The sequence below is a fragment of the Cebidichthys violaceus genome, unplaced genomic scaffold (assembly GCF_023349555.1).
Source record: "Cebidichthys violaceus isolate CVI_PGR_0920_01 unplaced genomic scaffold, fCebVio1.0.p SCAF_16, whole genome shotgun sequence".
Classification (NCBI taxonomy): domain Eukaryota; kingdom Metazoa; phylum Chordata; class Actinopteri; order Perciformes; family Stichaeidae; genus Cebidichthys; species Cebidichthys violaceus.
In genome coordinates this window covers 15,205,137-15,221,177 of record NW_027176329.1, presented here as the reverse complement: position 1 = coordinate 15,221,177, position 16,041 = coordinate 15,205,137, and the positions used below count along the sequence as shown (strand labels likewise).

The window sequence follows — 16,041 nt, the reverse complement described above, 5'->3', positions numbered from 1 at the left end:
ATTCAAATATAACATTTCATAAAACTTGTAATACAATAAATAATCATCTTAACATCAGTAATGAACTGGTGAAGTTTCATGGTGATATCTATTAGTTAATCTTTTTACCCTATTCACCTGTAGTGTCTTCAACATGTCTGTAATTTAACTAAACGTCTCTTTAAAGGACGTTTTCTCTAAATGAGTTTTTTCTCAGACTCTGATCCAGAAATCTTCACTTCAGTATCTCTTACACACACCAAACGTTACACTTTCATTCCTCTCTATGTTCTGAAGGTTTCTACAGAGGGCTTTGTTCACATAGCATTCAGAGACTCATTTATACTACATTCTATTCATAAAAACATGGAGGAAATAGATTCATTTGTGACTGTCGACAGTATTTTCAGATTTATGGAGTGATACAAATAGATATTAAAAATCCCATCTGTAAAAATCTTTGACTCTGATATGTATCTGATAATACACTTCAAAGACGGTCTTTGACACTAATATATTATATCAATAACATTTTTCCTAAAAAGTTGTTTTTTCTCCCTCTACTTTCTTTGTCAACATTACTTTTCATATATAATACATTTAAGATATCTAATAACTGTTTCACATGAATATTCCCTACAAATCATAATAAAGTCTACTTTACTTTGTGGTGTTGAAAATGTTGTTTCCTATTTTTTAAGGTTTAATTATAATCTCCAACTAATAATGAAGTCATAAATACTTTGTTTTCATAAATCCTATTTCAAGACACTAGTGCCACAAATCACCATTTCTTTCTGTCTGATCTGACATATGTTCATTTTGTAACGGATCTAATGACTTGTTTTGGGATTAACTGGTCTGTTACTGGAGAAGAGCAGATTACAATAATCCCACAGCGAGTAATCTATTACTTTGTAGTCTCGGACTTGGCCGGTGTTTTCAGGTGAATCGGATTATCTGAGCCGTGTCAGAGGGAAACTTCCTTTTAGGTGGAGAGAAAATCTGCTGCCATGTCAGTTCCTCTTTTTTTATGGATGTAGTAATCTGGAGTTCAGGTGGAGTTCAATCATCTTATAGTTATTCTTATATTCCATTCTAAAGAGGCAGTGAAGAGGATTGTAACCTGCAGATAGACAATAAACACATTAAACTATATATATATATATATATATATATATATATATCATATCTTATCTTATCTGATCTTTCTTCAGGTGGATGTATTCTCTGCTGATGTTGTGATTCCTGTGAGTCACCAGTAGAGGTCAGCACAGATCATAGATCTACTAATTACTCTGAATATCAGATCAGAAAAATATTCATTGATCCCCAGTGAGGAGAAATAAGGTGTTACAGCAGCACAACAACCAAACCGGATGCAGATAGGAATAATGTAAGCAGAGGAGTTGATAAATTATATATTATTATAAAGATATACAGTACAATAGCATGATTTATTTACCTTTTCAGTTTGGGGCAACTATCTGCATGTTAGACACACTATAACTGTATTTTTTCTATCTTAATTGATATATTTATTTTCTTTATTATGTTTTGAATGTTGTTCTAATGCATTTTTTTCACCTCAACTTTTGTGTAAAATCTTAATAGAAATAACAATAGATAAATAATAAATAATGATATAATAAAACAATAAGAAGTACAGCAGGACTCCTGATATTCCTGAGTGAAGTACATGTAACAAGTGGGATCCATCTTAAAGTAGAACAGAAGTTATGGTCCAGTCATTTAGGTACTAAGCTGAAGGAACCAGTTTTAACCAAGCATTGTATTTATAAATTCATTACATGACCAATTTAAAACATACATACATACAAAAATGATCTGAGTTTTGAATATCTCTGAGATATATAAGATTCATAGACATCAGAGGGGAACAAATAGAGGCATTCAGTTCATTCCATGGAAGAGTTTATTCAGTTCATCCGAGTTCAATTCCTACCAACCTACTTGTGGACAGTTGTGTGAGCCAGGTACACACGATACACCTGACCGTTCTCAACACCGCGGGTTCCTTTTGGTCTGGTTCACCATGCGGAGGAGCGTTCACTTGAGTTCACCATGTCGTCCAGCAGAATGGAATCCAGAGGAACACAGGAAGTTACCTGATGTAACCCGGATATTTAGCACATAAGCGCAGTCCAGGATTGGCTGGATGATCTACCGCTCAGCCCGAGTTACAGTAGGTTATATATCAAAACAACACATACAGTTGTGGTCAAAAGTTTACATACACTTGTAAAGAACATAATGTCATGGCTCTCTTGAGTTTCCCCGTTATTTCTACAACTCTGATTTTTCTCTGATAGAGTGATTGGAACAGATACTTCTTTGTCACAAAAAACATTCATGAAGTTTGGTTCTTTCATGACTTTATTATGGGTTAACAGAAAAAGTGATCAAATCTGCTGGGTCAAAAATATACATACAGCAGTGCTAATATTTGGTTACATGTCCCTTGGCCATTTTCACTTCAATTAGGCGCTTTTGGTAGCCATCCACAAGCTTCTGGCAAGCTTCTTGTTGAATCTTTGACCACTCCTCTTGACAGAATTGGTGCAGTTCAGTTAAATTTGATGGCTTTCTGACATGGACTTGTTTCTTCAGCATTGTCCACATGTTCTCAATGGGATTTAAGTCAGGACTTTGGGAAGGCCATTCTAAAACCCTAATTCTAGCCTGATTTAGCCATTCCATTACCACTTTTGATGTGCGTTTGGGGTCATTGTCCTGTTGGAACACCCAACTGCGCCCAAGACCCAACCTTCTGGCTGATGAATTTAGGTTATCTTGAAGAATTTGAAGGTAATCCTCCTTCTTCATTATCCCATTTACTCTCTGTAAAGCACCAGTTCCATTGGCAGCAAAACAGCCCCACAGCATAATACTACCACCACCGTGCTTGACGGTAGGCATGGTGTTCTTGGGGTTAAAGGCCTCACTTTTTCTCCTCCAAACATATTGCTGGGCATTGTGGCCAAACAGCTCGATTTTTGTTTCGTCTGACCACAGAACTTTCCTCCAGAAGGTCTTATCTTTGTCCATGTGATCAGCAGCAAACTTCAGTCGAGCCTTAAGGTGCCGCTTTTGGAGCAAGGGCTTCCTTCTTGCACGGCAGCCTCTCAGTCCATGGAGATGCAAAACACGCTTGACTGTGGACACTGACACCTGTGTTCAAGCAGCTTCTAATTCTTGGCAGATCTGCTTTTTGGTGGTTCTCGGTTGACTCTTCACCCTCCTGACCAATTTTCTCTCAGCAGCAGGTGATAGCTTGCGTTTTCTTCCTGATCGTGGCAGTGACAAAACAGTGCCATGCACTTTATACTTACAAACAATTGTTTGCACTGTTGCTCTTGGGACCTGCAGCTGCTTTGAAATGGCTCCAAGTGACTTTCCTGACTTGTTCAAGTCAATGATTCGCTTTTTCAGATCCATGCTGAGCTCCTTTGACTTTCCCATTGTAGCGTTTGTGGGCGTTTGTATCCAATGAGCCCTATTTAAATGGCCTCAGAGAAGTCACCAGCTGTAGTCACTCATAATCACTCACAAGAAGTTAAGAGGCCATGCTATGAAGCTCATTTCATTGACACAACTTTCTAAGTCACCAAAATTGCTAATTCATGTTGCTGTATGTATATTTTTGACCCAGCAGATTTTGTCACTTTTTCTGTTAACCCATAATAAAGTCATGAAAGAACCAAACTTCATGAATGTTTTTTGTGAAAAAGAAGTATCTGTTCCAATCACTCTATCAGAGAAAAATCTGAGTTGTAGAAATAACTGGAAACTCAAGAGAGCCATGACATTATGTTCTTTACAAGTGTATGTAAACTTTTGACCACAACTGTATATATATATATATACGTATATATATATATATATACACGTATATATATATATATATACACGTATATATATATATATATATATATATATATATATATATATATATATATATATATATATATATACGTATATATATATATATATGTATATATATATATATATATACATATATATATATATATAAAATAGATATAATGGAATAATATAGATATAGTCCATTATTTGTATAAAATATACAAATGGAACAAAGATATAAATAAGACATTAAAATACGCCAACAATATATATATATATATGTTATATATAGTGAATGTACAATGATGTATAATCTACACAGTATGTTTTCCTCTTCATCCTGTTATGTATGAACATGTATAATGATGACAGTGATATATATAGCTATATAAAAATATTGTTATAATTTTGTTATATATATCTACAGATATCTCTGTAGATATATATAACAATATTATTGTTTTAATTTGTGTTGTTCTACTTGTTAACTTATTAAAATGTATAGAATTATATTACACTTGTTTGTAAATAGAGAATTCATCTTAAATGGTTGAAAATGTAATAACGACAGATATTTATAGTGCATAAAAAATGCATTTATTGAAATACAACAAGAGACCAGATATAAACACAAAAAAATACTATTGATAATAAAACATCAATACCATGTAACAGAGCTGTAATTGAAATGTTTGAGGTATAACACTAGGAGTTCGATTCAGTGTCTGTATCTCATACTAACACTGACGAACACAGGAGGCAGCAGACTCTTATACTGAAAGGTAGTCAGACTTCCTGTCCGTTGGCTCACGGGTGGCCCCTGTACGTGCGGATCTTGCGGCTGATGTTGCGGGCCAGCCGGTCGACGACGCTGCTGATGTGTCCGAGCTCCCTCTTGGAGGTCAGACCGTCGATGTTTCCGCTGTACCACAGCACCCACCCGGCCAGAGACATGAGCACGAACAGAGCTCCTGTGAACAGAGCAGGGGCCGCGCGTTAGAGAGTCGGTTCGGGGAAGTCCGCCGCTTAGTCGAGTAGCTATGATCAAAGAGATAAAACTGTTACAAAGATGTGTTTTTTTTACTTATTCTATTACTTCCTGTTGACATCAGCTGACAGGAAGTAAACGTGGACCCAAGCTGTTCATGTTTTGGATTTATTGAGATCTCATATTTGCACTCTCTCTCGCCTAATACTGCAACTGCTGCACAACAATTTCCGTTGATGTCAATAACGTTATATTTTATGTTTAATTGTCTTTTTCTTTTCATCCTATTTTAATGTTTTCTCTTTCTCGTGTTTGCTATTTTTGCTTCCTCTTGATTTGACCTTTTTCTTTAGAGTTTATATCACGCTGTTAACAAAATGTAGCTCATTACGTTCGACTTGGTGTTGATTTAATGTGTTTTAACATTAAATGTTGCTTGATGAAGCAGTTGTGCTTTTTGTTCCTTTGTTTAATAAAACATGATCCAGGATGATCATTCTTAATTTCTCTCATAGAAACAATGTTTTCTACTAAGAATGTACTTTCTTATTTTTCCGAATTATGATACATGTTATTAGATTAAAGTTCAAGGATCATTCATCACTAAATAAAGAAAGCAAGACTGAGAAAAATATCCAATAAAAAAAATTAAATAAATATATATATATACTTGTTTGAGTTGCATGATGTTGTTTGTGGTCTTTTCTGTATTTAATAATAATAATAATTGCTTTTTAACATTTTAAATTAAAACACGGCAACAAATCAATCCCCTCACAAAAATATCAGAGATTTATTTTCCACTACTACTGATTGATCCCACTGAATAAAGACACCAGTAGAGAACGACCAACGACTGGATGTTTTCTACTTGTATCTGCTTCCTCTTTCACACTTCATGAGTTTGGAACTCACCACATCTATTCCACATCACTGGGACAGTCATTTCATACCAGTATAGACCAGCAAGTCTCCAAAGTCCCGGCCTTTGATCTCCAGGGGGGCGAAGACCCCCACCAGCAGAGCGGTTCCTCCCAGTAGATCCATCAACACGGCGAAGACCAGAGCCAGTTTACAGTGGGAGAGGCCGTCACACAGGACCATCATGGAACTGAGGAAGAAGAGGAGAAAGGCTGCTATTACCTGCTTCATCAGGATGATATTATGTTGAAAAAACATTCAAATGTGACTTTTTTTCAATGAAATCTGCTTTTTAGAGCTGCAAATACATGTTTTTAGTGTCCACCATATATTAGTATGTATGTTTACCCCTAATGTAGAATACAATTCTACATTTCTAGGTTTTTCTTGAATGATAATTGTCATTTTTCAGCACAAAACATGAGCTAGAGATTCATAATCATGAATAAACTTCAGACATATTAAGTTCATATTTGACAGTTTGCTTAAGAAAAGAAAATCACAAAAAAAACCCATCTACAATTGGAATATCAACAGTGAAAATCATATCTTAGTAGTACTGGGATTACTTTATGTATTTGATGTCAGGGTTGTACCGTAGAACATTTACACAAGTAGTCTGATGTATTTAAGTACAGATTTTAGGTACTTTTACACAAGTATGTTCTTTTCTTTATTAATATTGCAATGTTTCTTTGATCATCTTAAAAACAATCATTTACTTCAAAGTTCATTGCACATGTAAAATTAATAAATAACAGAAAGAAAAAAAAAGGCACTAAACTCATCTAGAAAAAAAGCTAAACAAAACAAAAATCCTAAATTAAGTTTTAACAAACGACAAATACAAAGAGCTTATAAAATATATTTCTTATAAATTAAACTAGAAAACAGTTTACAAAAAACAGCTGAAACGATTAGTTGATTGACAGATTATATAATATAATATATATTATATATAATAATAGGCATTAGTTAATAGTTAGAAATTAGCTCCAACGTCTGTTTTTACATTAATGCATGAGTAATAATAATCTAATATTAATATTTAATAGTACAACAGTCACAGGGAACATTTGTCTGGAGAAGTATTGTAGAGATGTATTTTTACAGTGTTGTATTAGTACTTTTACTTCAGTATATGATCTGAATACTTCCTCCACTGACCGTATAATCAATATTTAATCAATGTTAGCACCATGTTCATAGCCTCCCAGCTAACGTCACTAAACACCTGTGTGATTCTGTCCAATATTATCAAGGTCTTCAGGTGTGACATTGTTCAGTCATGACGTCATCACAACAAAACAACATTTAATGTTGAATTTATTGTGCGAACAGTGGGAAAAAGATGGACAATCTAAGAGTTTAGCTTCATGAACTCAACCACAGCAGAAAGCCTCCTCAGGTGAGTCTGTTTTCTGACAAAGATTTTGACATTAAATCAAACAAAACATTTAATTCTACACCATTCATTATATTAATGTATCTCACTTGTTTTTGTTGTCCGTCCAGCTGCATACAAAGTCAATCGTTCCTGAAGCTCCTCTCGTGCAGCTTTTCTTTGCTTCCGCGTTGCTCACCTTTCTGCGGACGTCGCCGCCTTCTCCAACGCTACCTGCGCACCTCCACCTCAGGTGATGCGTTTCCGGTCTGCCCCCCCCTCTCGAGACACTTCCGTCTGAGGTGGAGTCAGACAGACAGAAAAGTTTAGGAGCTGCTGAGCCGTTTGGACAGAAGTATTAAAAGGTGCTTTTTTTTTTCCTGAAGCGAATGAAAACACATCGTTGTGCGCATGTGCGTACCTGAGCGTGGTACACCAGTTGAAGCCACTTAATAATCAGGTAATTGCCACTGAGGGTGACGTCGCGCGGGCAGCTGTGAGTCGTTTCAGGCTGTATTACAGAAGTATAACTGGAGACTAATAATAACAAGTTTATCACAGTATTTAAGAGTATTACTCATCAGTGCAGCTCACCTGAACGGAACCTTCAGTCATGAACCCTCCAACCAACAGAGACGATGCACACCCGCCAGGTAAGAGCACCTTTTAAATGGCGTATCCAGCTCGTGCTACTAACCCACTGACTTTTTATGACATACTACCTCATTTAGTTTCATACACTTTTTTTTTAAAACAGTTTGCTATGTTATGACTATTTTACTGATGTTCTGTTTTGTTGGTTTATCCTCATATAACTATTATTTTTGCCATTTTGTATATTTTGGATATCGTTTAATTGATATTTTAACTCTTGTTTTTTGAATACATATTTCTAAATTTGCACTATTTCCTGCTTTTGTACCGCTGCTGCACAGTTTCCCTCCAGATAAATGACATTATATCTCTTCTTATTTTATAATTTGTTGTGTAGTTTATGTAAAGCGCCAGTGAATAACCTAAAAATACTTTAGAACTTTAGAGTTAAAACAATAAGACAGTCCATAGTAATTAATCTACAACACTTGAGATATTGATCTATTGTGTAACTCATTGATTTTAAGCTAAAATGCTAAAACATTTTCTGCTTTCAGCTTCTTCAAGATGAGGATTTTGTACTTTACTCTGTTTTACATCATTGCTCTGAGGAATTATAATGGACGGTTTTTCATTGACAACATCTTGTCTTATGATCAATTTAATCATTTTAGCCCAAACATAAGTCAGACTCATTATGTATCTCTGTGAAATACATTTGCCCTGTGATGATATTAGAGGAGGACATCTTTTAACGCTCTAAAACACTGTGGGAAACCCTGTTTTATCAACTCAAATCAACTAATAAAAGAAGAATCAACAGATGAATTAATAATGAAAGTAATCTTTGGCTGTGGTGGACTTAACTTGCTAATGTTGTGCTGTCTTGTGTGTGATTGTCAGAGCACTACATGTCCCAACCATCATCCTCCTCATCATCAGGAGGAGGAGGAGGAGGAGGAGGAGGAGGTCTGTATCTGGATGCCTATGAGGTCTCTTTCCCGCTGGAGGAGAGCATCGAGAGGCCTCCTGCGTATCACCTGAACCAGGGTCAGCAGATGATGGACGGTACGTCACGTCTACGACACATGACCACCGCTTTACTTACAGCCTTTCACCAGTCTGATGAAGTAGCAGCAACAAACTGGGATAGTTAGTTCACCAGCAGTTAACGGTGTTCATGATGAGTTCAATAGATGGTGGAAAGTCTGTCAATATGAGTTGTGTCTGAGATCCAGCTGATCCTCTTTTAACAAGCATGTTGAAACCTAGAGAAATTAGATTAAGTCAAAATGTAAAAGTTCTTCCTTTACACACATTTGTATTTCATCTAACTTTCTAAGGATATTGAGAATGTTAAATTACTCTTGATAGCAGTTTTCAAAATCAAAATAGTTTGAACTTTTTTTCACACTTTTCATTGTCTCCTCAACATCTGTTTCTTTTTTTAAATGCAGTCAAAATACACAAAACACACAAGACAATGTGATGACAATGTAACCCCACAAAATACATAATACAATGAATAATTAGTTTGATACAGATACATTTCAAAACTATATATACTGTGTATATATATATATATATATATATATATATATATATATATATATATATATATATATATATATATATATATGTACACACACACACACATTTGTGTCTTTTTAATTTTTTACAGGCAAACTAGACATAAAAACACCACAATGTGAAGGCATGACAAAGAAGAAAAAAAAATCAATATATAAATAAATAACAAAAGGCGTAATAACATTAATATTTAGTTTGACAGAAGCGATACATTTAGAAACTAAAATATATATAAATATCACAGGTAGATTTGGGGTTTATTTCTGTCTTTGTTCTTTCTTTCTATTTTTAAAATACATTCAAAATAAACATAACAAATGTGACAATATGATGGCATGATAACATAACCTCAGAAAAAGAGAAAAAAGTATTAATAAATAAGTGATAAAATGAATAGGATCCCTTCAGTAATTCAAGTAAATAGGGGTAAAGTACTGATATATATATATATATATATATATATATATATATATATATATATATATATATATATATATATATATATATATATATATATATATATATATATATATATATATATATATATATATATATATATATATAGACTGGTAGATTTAGGTTAATTAGTTTCTTGTGTGCACATGTGAATCACACCAGTCTCTAAATGTTAGTGGAAGTGAAGGGCATTCTCTTGAGGCTTTGTCTCTGAGGTTTAAACACTCTCTAACGTCTCGTCCTGCAGAGCCCGTGGTGCAGGAGCCTCCTCACTCTCCGTACAGCCCGTTCATCCTGGTCTCTAACCTGCGAGCTCACCTGTACGTCACTCTGGAGAAGAACGCCTGGCTGCAGAAGCGCATCGAGGAGCTGGAGGAGGAACGCAACTTCCTGCGCTGTCAGCTGGACCGCTTCATCGTCAGCATGAGGGGTCCCGAGGGTGAGGGGTCGGCGAACTCATCTGTTTAGTTTGTTAACGAGAAAATAAAATATCAACAAGTTAACGTCAGGGGAACATACATTAAAATCTCTAACAATTCTAATAATTTGTGTAATATACTGGATTAATATCAGCAACAGATAATTAAATGTCATTAATATCCGTTAGGAAATATATTGTAAGCAGCTAAAATAGGTACACTATACATAAGAAATACCCTCTCGTGTCACTTCTGGTTGCAAAAAACAAGATGGTGTCGGCCAAAACTGCCAGACTTGAGGCTTCAAAACGGCAGTGAACAAACCAATGGGTGAAATGTATGTAGTGGATGAAAGTACAGTGATTCCTCTATGATTTATGTGGTGCAAAAGTATAAATGATTTCCAAATAGAAACTCTCAAGTAGAGTTCCAGAAGCAACCTTCACTGCATTAGATTATTGGTGTCCTTTTTTACACCTTTTTACTTTGTCTATAAAAGACACACAATGAAACTTAAATAATATTATTATTATATTTCAAGAGCTAGTAAAAACAGCTGCCCATCATGCTGTTTTTTTCTAGTTGAGTATATTAGAGTTGAGTAATGTACTTTCTTCCAGTGACAGAGTGGTGTGGAGACTCCCAGCGGGGTGTGAAGGTCCAGCCCGCCAGCTCTCCCTCCCCTCCTTCCCCCATGACCACGAGGTCTGGGATGACCCTGAAACGGCTGCAGGGATCAGGATCTCGGACCCGTCGCAGCACTGCCATCCCCGGTGAGCCAATCAATGCACTTTATTATGTTAGAAAAATATTGACGTGTCAAACATCGCACAGAAATAACTGTTACATTATTTACCACCTCACCTTTCACGGCTGCAGTGAAGCAGGAGTTTCATCTGGAGGAGGATAAATACTACACCGAGGACGAGTATGTGGAGGAAGCAGAGGAGGAGGAGGAGGAGGAGGAAGACGAGGACTCCTCGGTGGAGAAGGGGTCGAAGAAGAAGGGCCGAGGGCGAGCCAACGGAGAGCCGAGGATGAAGATGAGGAGGATCTTCAGGATCACCCATGGGAGGGAGAGACAGAGAGGTGGGTGCTAGACTATATACGATACACTATACTACTAAACTATACTAGACTTATATACTATGTACTATACTGTTATTTAATCCACAAAGTTCTTTGTCCTGCTGAAGTCAAACCAGCAGATTTAAAGGGCCAGTGTGTAGGATTTAGAGAGATATATTAGCAAAAATGAAATACAATATTCATAACTATGATTTCATGATCACCTGAAACTAAGAATCGTTGTGTTTTGAGCCCTTCATATCTACATTGGGAACGGGAGGAGGAGTCCGCCTTATTGCACCACCATGTCTCTACAGTAGCCCAGAACAGATGGCACCAAATCCTACATACTGTCCCTTTAAGAAATAAAAACAAGCACCAAAAGCATAATTCTGTGTTTGAGTCCAAATGAATCTGCATCAACCAAAAGCAGTTTATTATGTTCGGTACTTCCACCCTCCATTTTGCCTCTCCTCTCTCTACCTCCTCCCCCCCAGTTAAAGACCCAGAGGGGGTCATGATCCGCTATAAGAAGATCCTGACCACCTACCAGCGGGTGAGGAGCATGTCCCGAGCCTTCCAGATCCACGGAGTCGACCGAAACACCATGGCCTCCACCTCCCCCATCGCAGAGCTGCTGCTGATGGCTCCAGAGAAGGTCTGACTTTTTATTATTGTTCCTGTTCATGATAGCCGGCATGCGTCTGGACTGCAGAACAAAGTCAGTCACCTTCTATAATGCCTACAACCTACGCTAATAGAAAAAAAACCCGGTACATTTGAATGTGTTTAATTCATACGCACTGAAAAATGTAGTTGTGTTTTTGTTTGGGAGGAGATTTATTACTTAACTTAAGCTCTGTGTTAGTGATTGCAACACCACAGGCATTTGGTTGATCCAAAGGTTAGAATAAAACCAATTACAATCATTACCTTTTGTTTTCTAATCAGTATTTCATCTCTGATTGCTGCTAAACAAATTATCCTAAATATTCAACTGATCCCAATTTCTGTCCTTAAAATGAAATCGACTCCTTAAACAATCGTTATAACGGTTAGTTTAGTGTAGCATTGGTATAAATAAAAAAAGATGTAAAATCATTGCAATACAGTTATTTGTCAGCATCTTGTTTCGATACACTCTGGTCTTGGTCTCAACCCCTCAAAGTCTTGGTCTTGTCTAGGTCTCGATACACCCTGATCTTGGTCCTGACTTGTTCTTAACCCCTCAAAGTTTTGGTCTGATCTCGGTCTCAATTTACTCTGGTCTTAGTCTTCACTTTGTCTTGCCCTGCCTCGGTCTCGGTCTTGACTTGGTCTCGAACCCTGAAAGTCTTGGTCTTATCTCGGTCTAGATACACTCTGGTCTTGGTCCTGATAGGTCTCGGTCTTGACTTGGTTGCAACTCCTCAAAGTCTTGGTCCTGTCTTGGTCTTGAAACACCCTGGTCTTGGTCCTGTCTTGGTCTCGGTTTAGGTGGTCTTGACTACAACGCTGTTATGTTGTCTGGTTTAAAAAGGTCTGCATCTACCGGATCTAAATGTCCACTAAAACAAAGAACACCTCTGACGTTCCTGCAGGTGGCGGAGGTCGGGGAGTTCGAGGCGTCGAAAGAGAAGCTTTTGGATTACGCCCGGCGGTGCTACAAGACCATGGACGACCAGACCCACGCCAAGGTCCAGACCATGAAGAAGACTCACAAGCTGCTGCCGATCTCCTACAGGTTCAGAAACTGACCAACAGGAGAAAAACAGGCTGGAGGAGACGCAAGGTTCATCTTTATTTTGAACTGTTTCCATTTTCATTTTTCATTGCCTTAAAATAAGAAGAAGATATAATAAATGTGAGGATTAGATGCCAAATAACAGGATTTATTAAGTTTGAAAACATTTAAGGTTTTTTACCAACAAGCTGCTTGATTTATATTTGTGATTTTCCTTTTTATTTATCGAGCAGCTGTTAAGGTGAGAAGGATTTTTTTTTTTTTCTGTAGCTCAGTTGTTGTGAAGATTTTCATCAAGTTACTTTTTGCTTTTCCTCAGGAATTAACTGAAGTTATACTTTAACTAGAAGACACAATATAAACCAAAGTAATCAGAGTAAATGTGTCATTCTGGACAAAGACTGTTGAATTTGCTCTGGGAGAATTTACAGACCCCAGGTGGTTGTTTACTAAGATGCCTGGCCTTTTGTTTTGTATCAAAAAAGAGATATGTATTTATTTATTTACATATTTATTTATTTGCTATATTTCCTTTTGACACAGCATTTTGTGTTTGAATTAATATCTTGTAAAATATTTGCTATTGGTAAAAAAAAAAGAGCATTTGTTTATTCATATATTTGGTGCCTTAACTATACATTTTATTTGAGTTGGCCAGATGTGCGTGCTGATGTTGCAGATTTGTGAACCGTGTGGTATTAGAAGGTTTGAAATGTCTCATCATGAAAGAAAGTAAATCACTTTAAATGTATGATTGTTTTGTTTCTTCTTTACAATCATGACACGATTCATGAATGATGTAAGTTAAGGTATAAATTCAGTGTGAGTCCAGCATTCAGATGAGTAAATGAGAAATAATACAGCACTAGACACTAAACTCCATTTTAATTTTCTACCATTTATCTATATGCTCTGGTAAAGAAGCTGACTGCAGCAATATGGTTTAATTCTACAACTGATTATTTAAGGGGCCTGAACACTGATTTTACTTACTGAATATTTAAGAAATGAGACAGATTTCTTCTTTATAATAGTAGGAAGTCTCGTAGTAATAGTAATATAATGAAGGCTGCAGCGCCCTCCAGTGGAAGGAAGAGGTAATGCAGATGTTGTGATAGTTTGTGATAACCTTTGATGGATGGATCCTGAAAGTACGATAAAGGACCTGAAACAGATTTAGCACCATCAACACCAAGTTCAATACACTGCAGTCAGTTTTAAATAAAGTAGTCATGATATGTTCATAAATCACTGCAGGAGACATGATCCAGAACAGGGGTGGATCACTTTTATTTGATTGTGAGGCCATTTACAAAAAAAATATATAGAGCCAACAAAGTAAATGTGCAGTTTTCAAGCAGTTACACTGCAAGAAGATAAGTGTTCGTAGACCAGAAAACCCCGTGTGCCATGAAAAAATTATTTTCTATCAAAAAAAACACCAAACAGTTTAACATTTGACATCACACTCATTTATCGATGTGTCTACATATTACAAAAAGTCTTTCTGCAGCTGCTGCTCTAAAACATGTTGTCAGAGTGGTAAAGTGATGGGATGTCTTGATCTTTTTGTAGTCAGTCAAGAATGCCGTGTCCTCTGAGCTAACAGATGTAGGGGTTATCTTTACATGTTGGACTCTGTAAATTAGGAAACAATATTACCTTTTGATAATAAAATAATTTACATTCATCTGTTTCATTTTATCCAGTAATAATAATAGGGCTGAAGAGTATTAAGAGCTGAACTAAAATCAATGAAAAGTGATTTTTTTTGTCATCCATAGTACAGAGACAGTGTGCAAATAATGGCTTTCATTGAATCCAAACGTTTTTAGAGTTCGTAATGGTAAAAATGTTCTTCAATAATGTCCTGTTGTCGTCTCCTGGCCTTATTTAACAACTGATTAGATTCCTTTTGTACCATTTTTAGCTCCACTTTGTCATTGTTTCTAAATGCTGCCTTTTTCCTATGATGCATTCCTTTAGTTCCTTAGTTATAAATGGTGTATTGTTTGGCTACACAATTATGTCCCTTTTTAGTAAGTACATTGTCTCACACAGAAATGAATGTAGCCTGTAGCCGCGTCCATATCTGCATCAGGAAAAGTATCCCAATCTGTGCACAACAAACAGCCTTTAAGTTGTTCTGTACCATCTTCTGACCACACTGTCACCGTTTTAACATGTGGTTTTATATGTGGGAATTAAGCGGATGGTGTTGTGGTCAGAGTTAGTCAGGGGAGGTGTAGATCTGGCAACATAGGCATACGATCATTGGTTGGTTCATCCATTCATTACACATTCAGGAAAGAAAATTTTCATAATAAGATAAAAATAAAGAGAAACACATTAGGATCTGATAATACAATAATAAGGAGCAATAATAAATCAAACACTTAATTTATTGTATATAAATTCAAATTTGTACTTGATTTTATTGTGTTTTTTATTTATTTATTACTTATTTTATTGAATTTAAGTTGTATAATTTATTTAATTCTATTAAACAATTTTTGTTTCCGCATTGTTTACTTCTATTTCCGTTGTTATAGCTTATGATTATATTTTATTACCTTTTTTCCATTTTATTGTCTCACATGCATGGTCTGAAATTTAAAAAATTGCTGAATTTCTTTTGTCTTTACTGTTGTTTTCATGGTCTGTTAGGTAAGAAATAAACAAACTTGATCGGATTTAAAGAAATGAACTTGAAAAAGATGAACCAGTTGGTCTGTGATGATAAAAACACACTAAAATAGATTACATGTTGACCTCAAAGCAATCAATTTAATGGTAAGATAGGATTTAGACAACGGATTTGTCACCGTTTATAGTTTTGTTTTTATTTGTTATTATAAATAAAGTTGAGTTTTGAAAAAATGTATACGGAGAGGCGTGACACAACTCAGTTTAACCTTTCACCTTAACAAACAGTCCAATCAGAGCAGGATCTATCCCGGAAGTAGTAAAAACCAAGCTTCTCGTGACTGACAGCAAGCCTCGACGAATAAGAGTACGGAAGCGGCCAGCCGTG

The 16,041-nt window shown here is 36.0% G+C and overlaps 2 protein-coding genes across 4 annotated transcripts; one reads left to right on the top strand and one right to left on the bottom strand.

Moving 5' to 3' along the window:
- Positions 1-4,470: 4,470 nt before the first annotated feature.
- Positions 4,471-7,433, bottom strand: tmem238a (transmembrane protein 238a). Its single transcript, XM_068710668.1, has 3 exons — positions 7,268-7,433; positions 5,806-5,963; positions 4,471-4,835 (listed from the first exon to the last, which is right to left on the bottom strand). Exons 2-3 carry the CDS (start codon positions 5,957-5,959, stop codon positions 4,672-4,674), a joined length of 318 nt encoding a protein of 105 aa, XP_068566769.1. The 5' UTR covers positions 5,960-5,963; positions 7,268-7,433; the 3' UTR covers positions 4,471-4,671.
- A 118-nt stretch (positions 7,434-7,551) lies between these two features.
- On the top strand, positions 7,552-13,720 carry LOC137872457 (coiled-coil domain-containing protein 106-like). 3 transcript variants are annotated; one of them, XM_068710666.1, is made up of 8 exons: positions 7,552-7,617; positions 7,742-7,810; positions 8,655-8,819; positions 10,045-10,236; positions 10,837-10,989; positions 11,096-11,305; positions 11,782-11,942; positions 12,865-13,720. In XM_068710666.1, the coding sequence occupies exons 2-8, from the start codon at positions 7,771-7,773 to the stop codon at positions 13,018-13,020; spliced, it is 1,077 nt and encodes a 358-aa protein (XP_068566767.1). In that variant the 5' UTR covers positions 7,552-7,617; positions 7,742-7,770; the 3' UTR covers positions 13,021-13,720. The 3 variants fall into 3 exon arrangements, with proteins under 3 accessions (XP_068566767.1, XP_068566768.1, XP_068566766.1); XM_068710667.1 differs by having other exon boundaries at positions 7,570-7,810; positions 10,843-10,989; XM_068710665.1 differs by having other exon boundaries at positions 7,570-7,810.
- The last annotated feature ends 2,321 nt before the right edge of the window (positions 13,721-16,041 follow it).

Excerpts from the sequence above, each read along its gene's own strand:
- tmem238a (XM_068710668.1), bottom strand. The coding sequence starts at position 5,959 with ATGATGGTCCTGTGTGACGGCCTCTCCCACTGTAAACTGGCTCTGGTC. Across the intron at positions 4,836-5,805 it reads AGACTTGCTGGTCTATACTG|GAGCTCTGTTCGTGCTCATG; the intron begins GTATGAAATGAC and ends CTCTGTTCACAG.
- LOC137872457 (XM_068710666.1), top strand. The coding sequence starts at position 7,771 with ATGAACCCTCCAACCAACAGAGACGATGCACACCCGCCAG. Across the intron at positions 7,811-8,654 it reads AGACGATGCACACCCGCCAG|AGCACTACATGTCCCAACCA; the intron begins GTAAGAGCACCT and ends TGTGATTGTCAG. Across the intron at positions 11,943-12,864 it reads TGCTGATGGCTCCAGAGAAG|GTGGCGGAGGTCGGGGAGTT; the intron begins GTCTGACTTTTT and ends ACGTTCCTGCAG.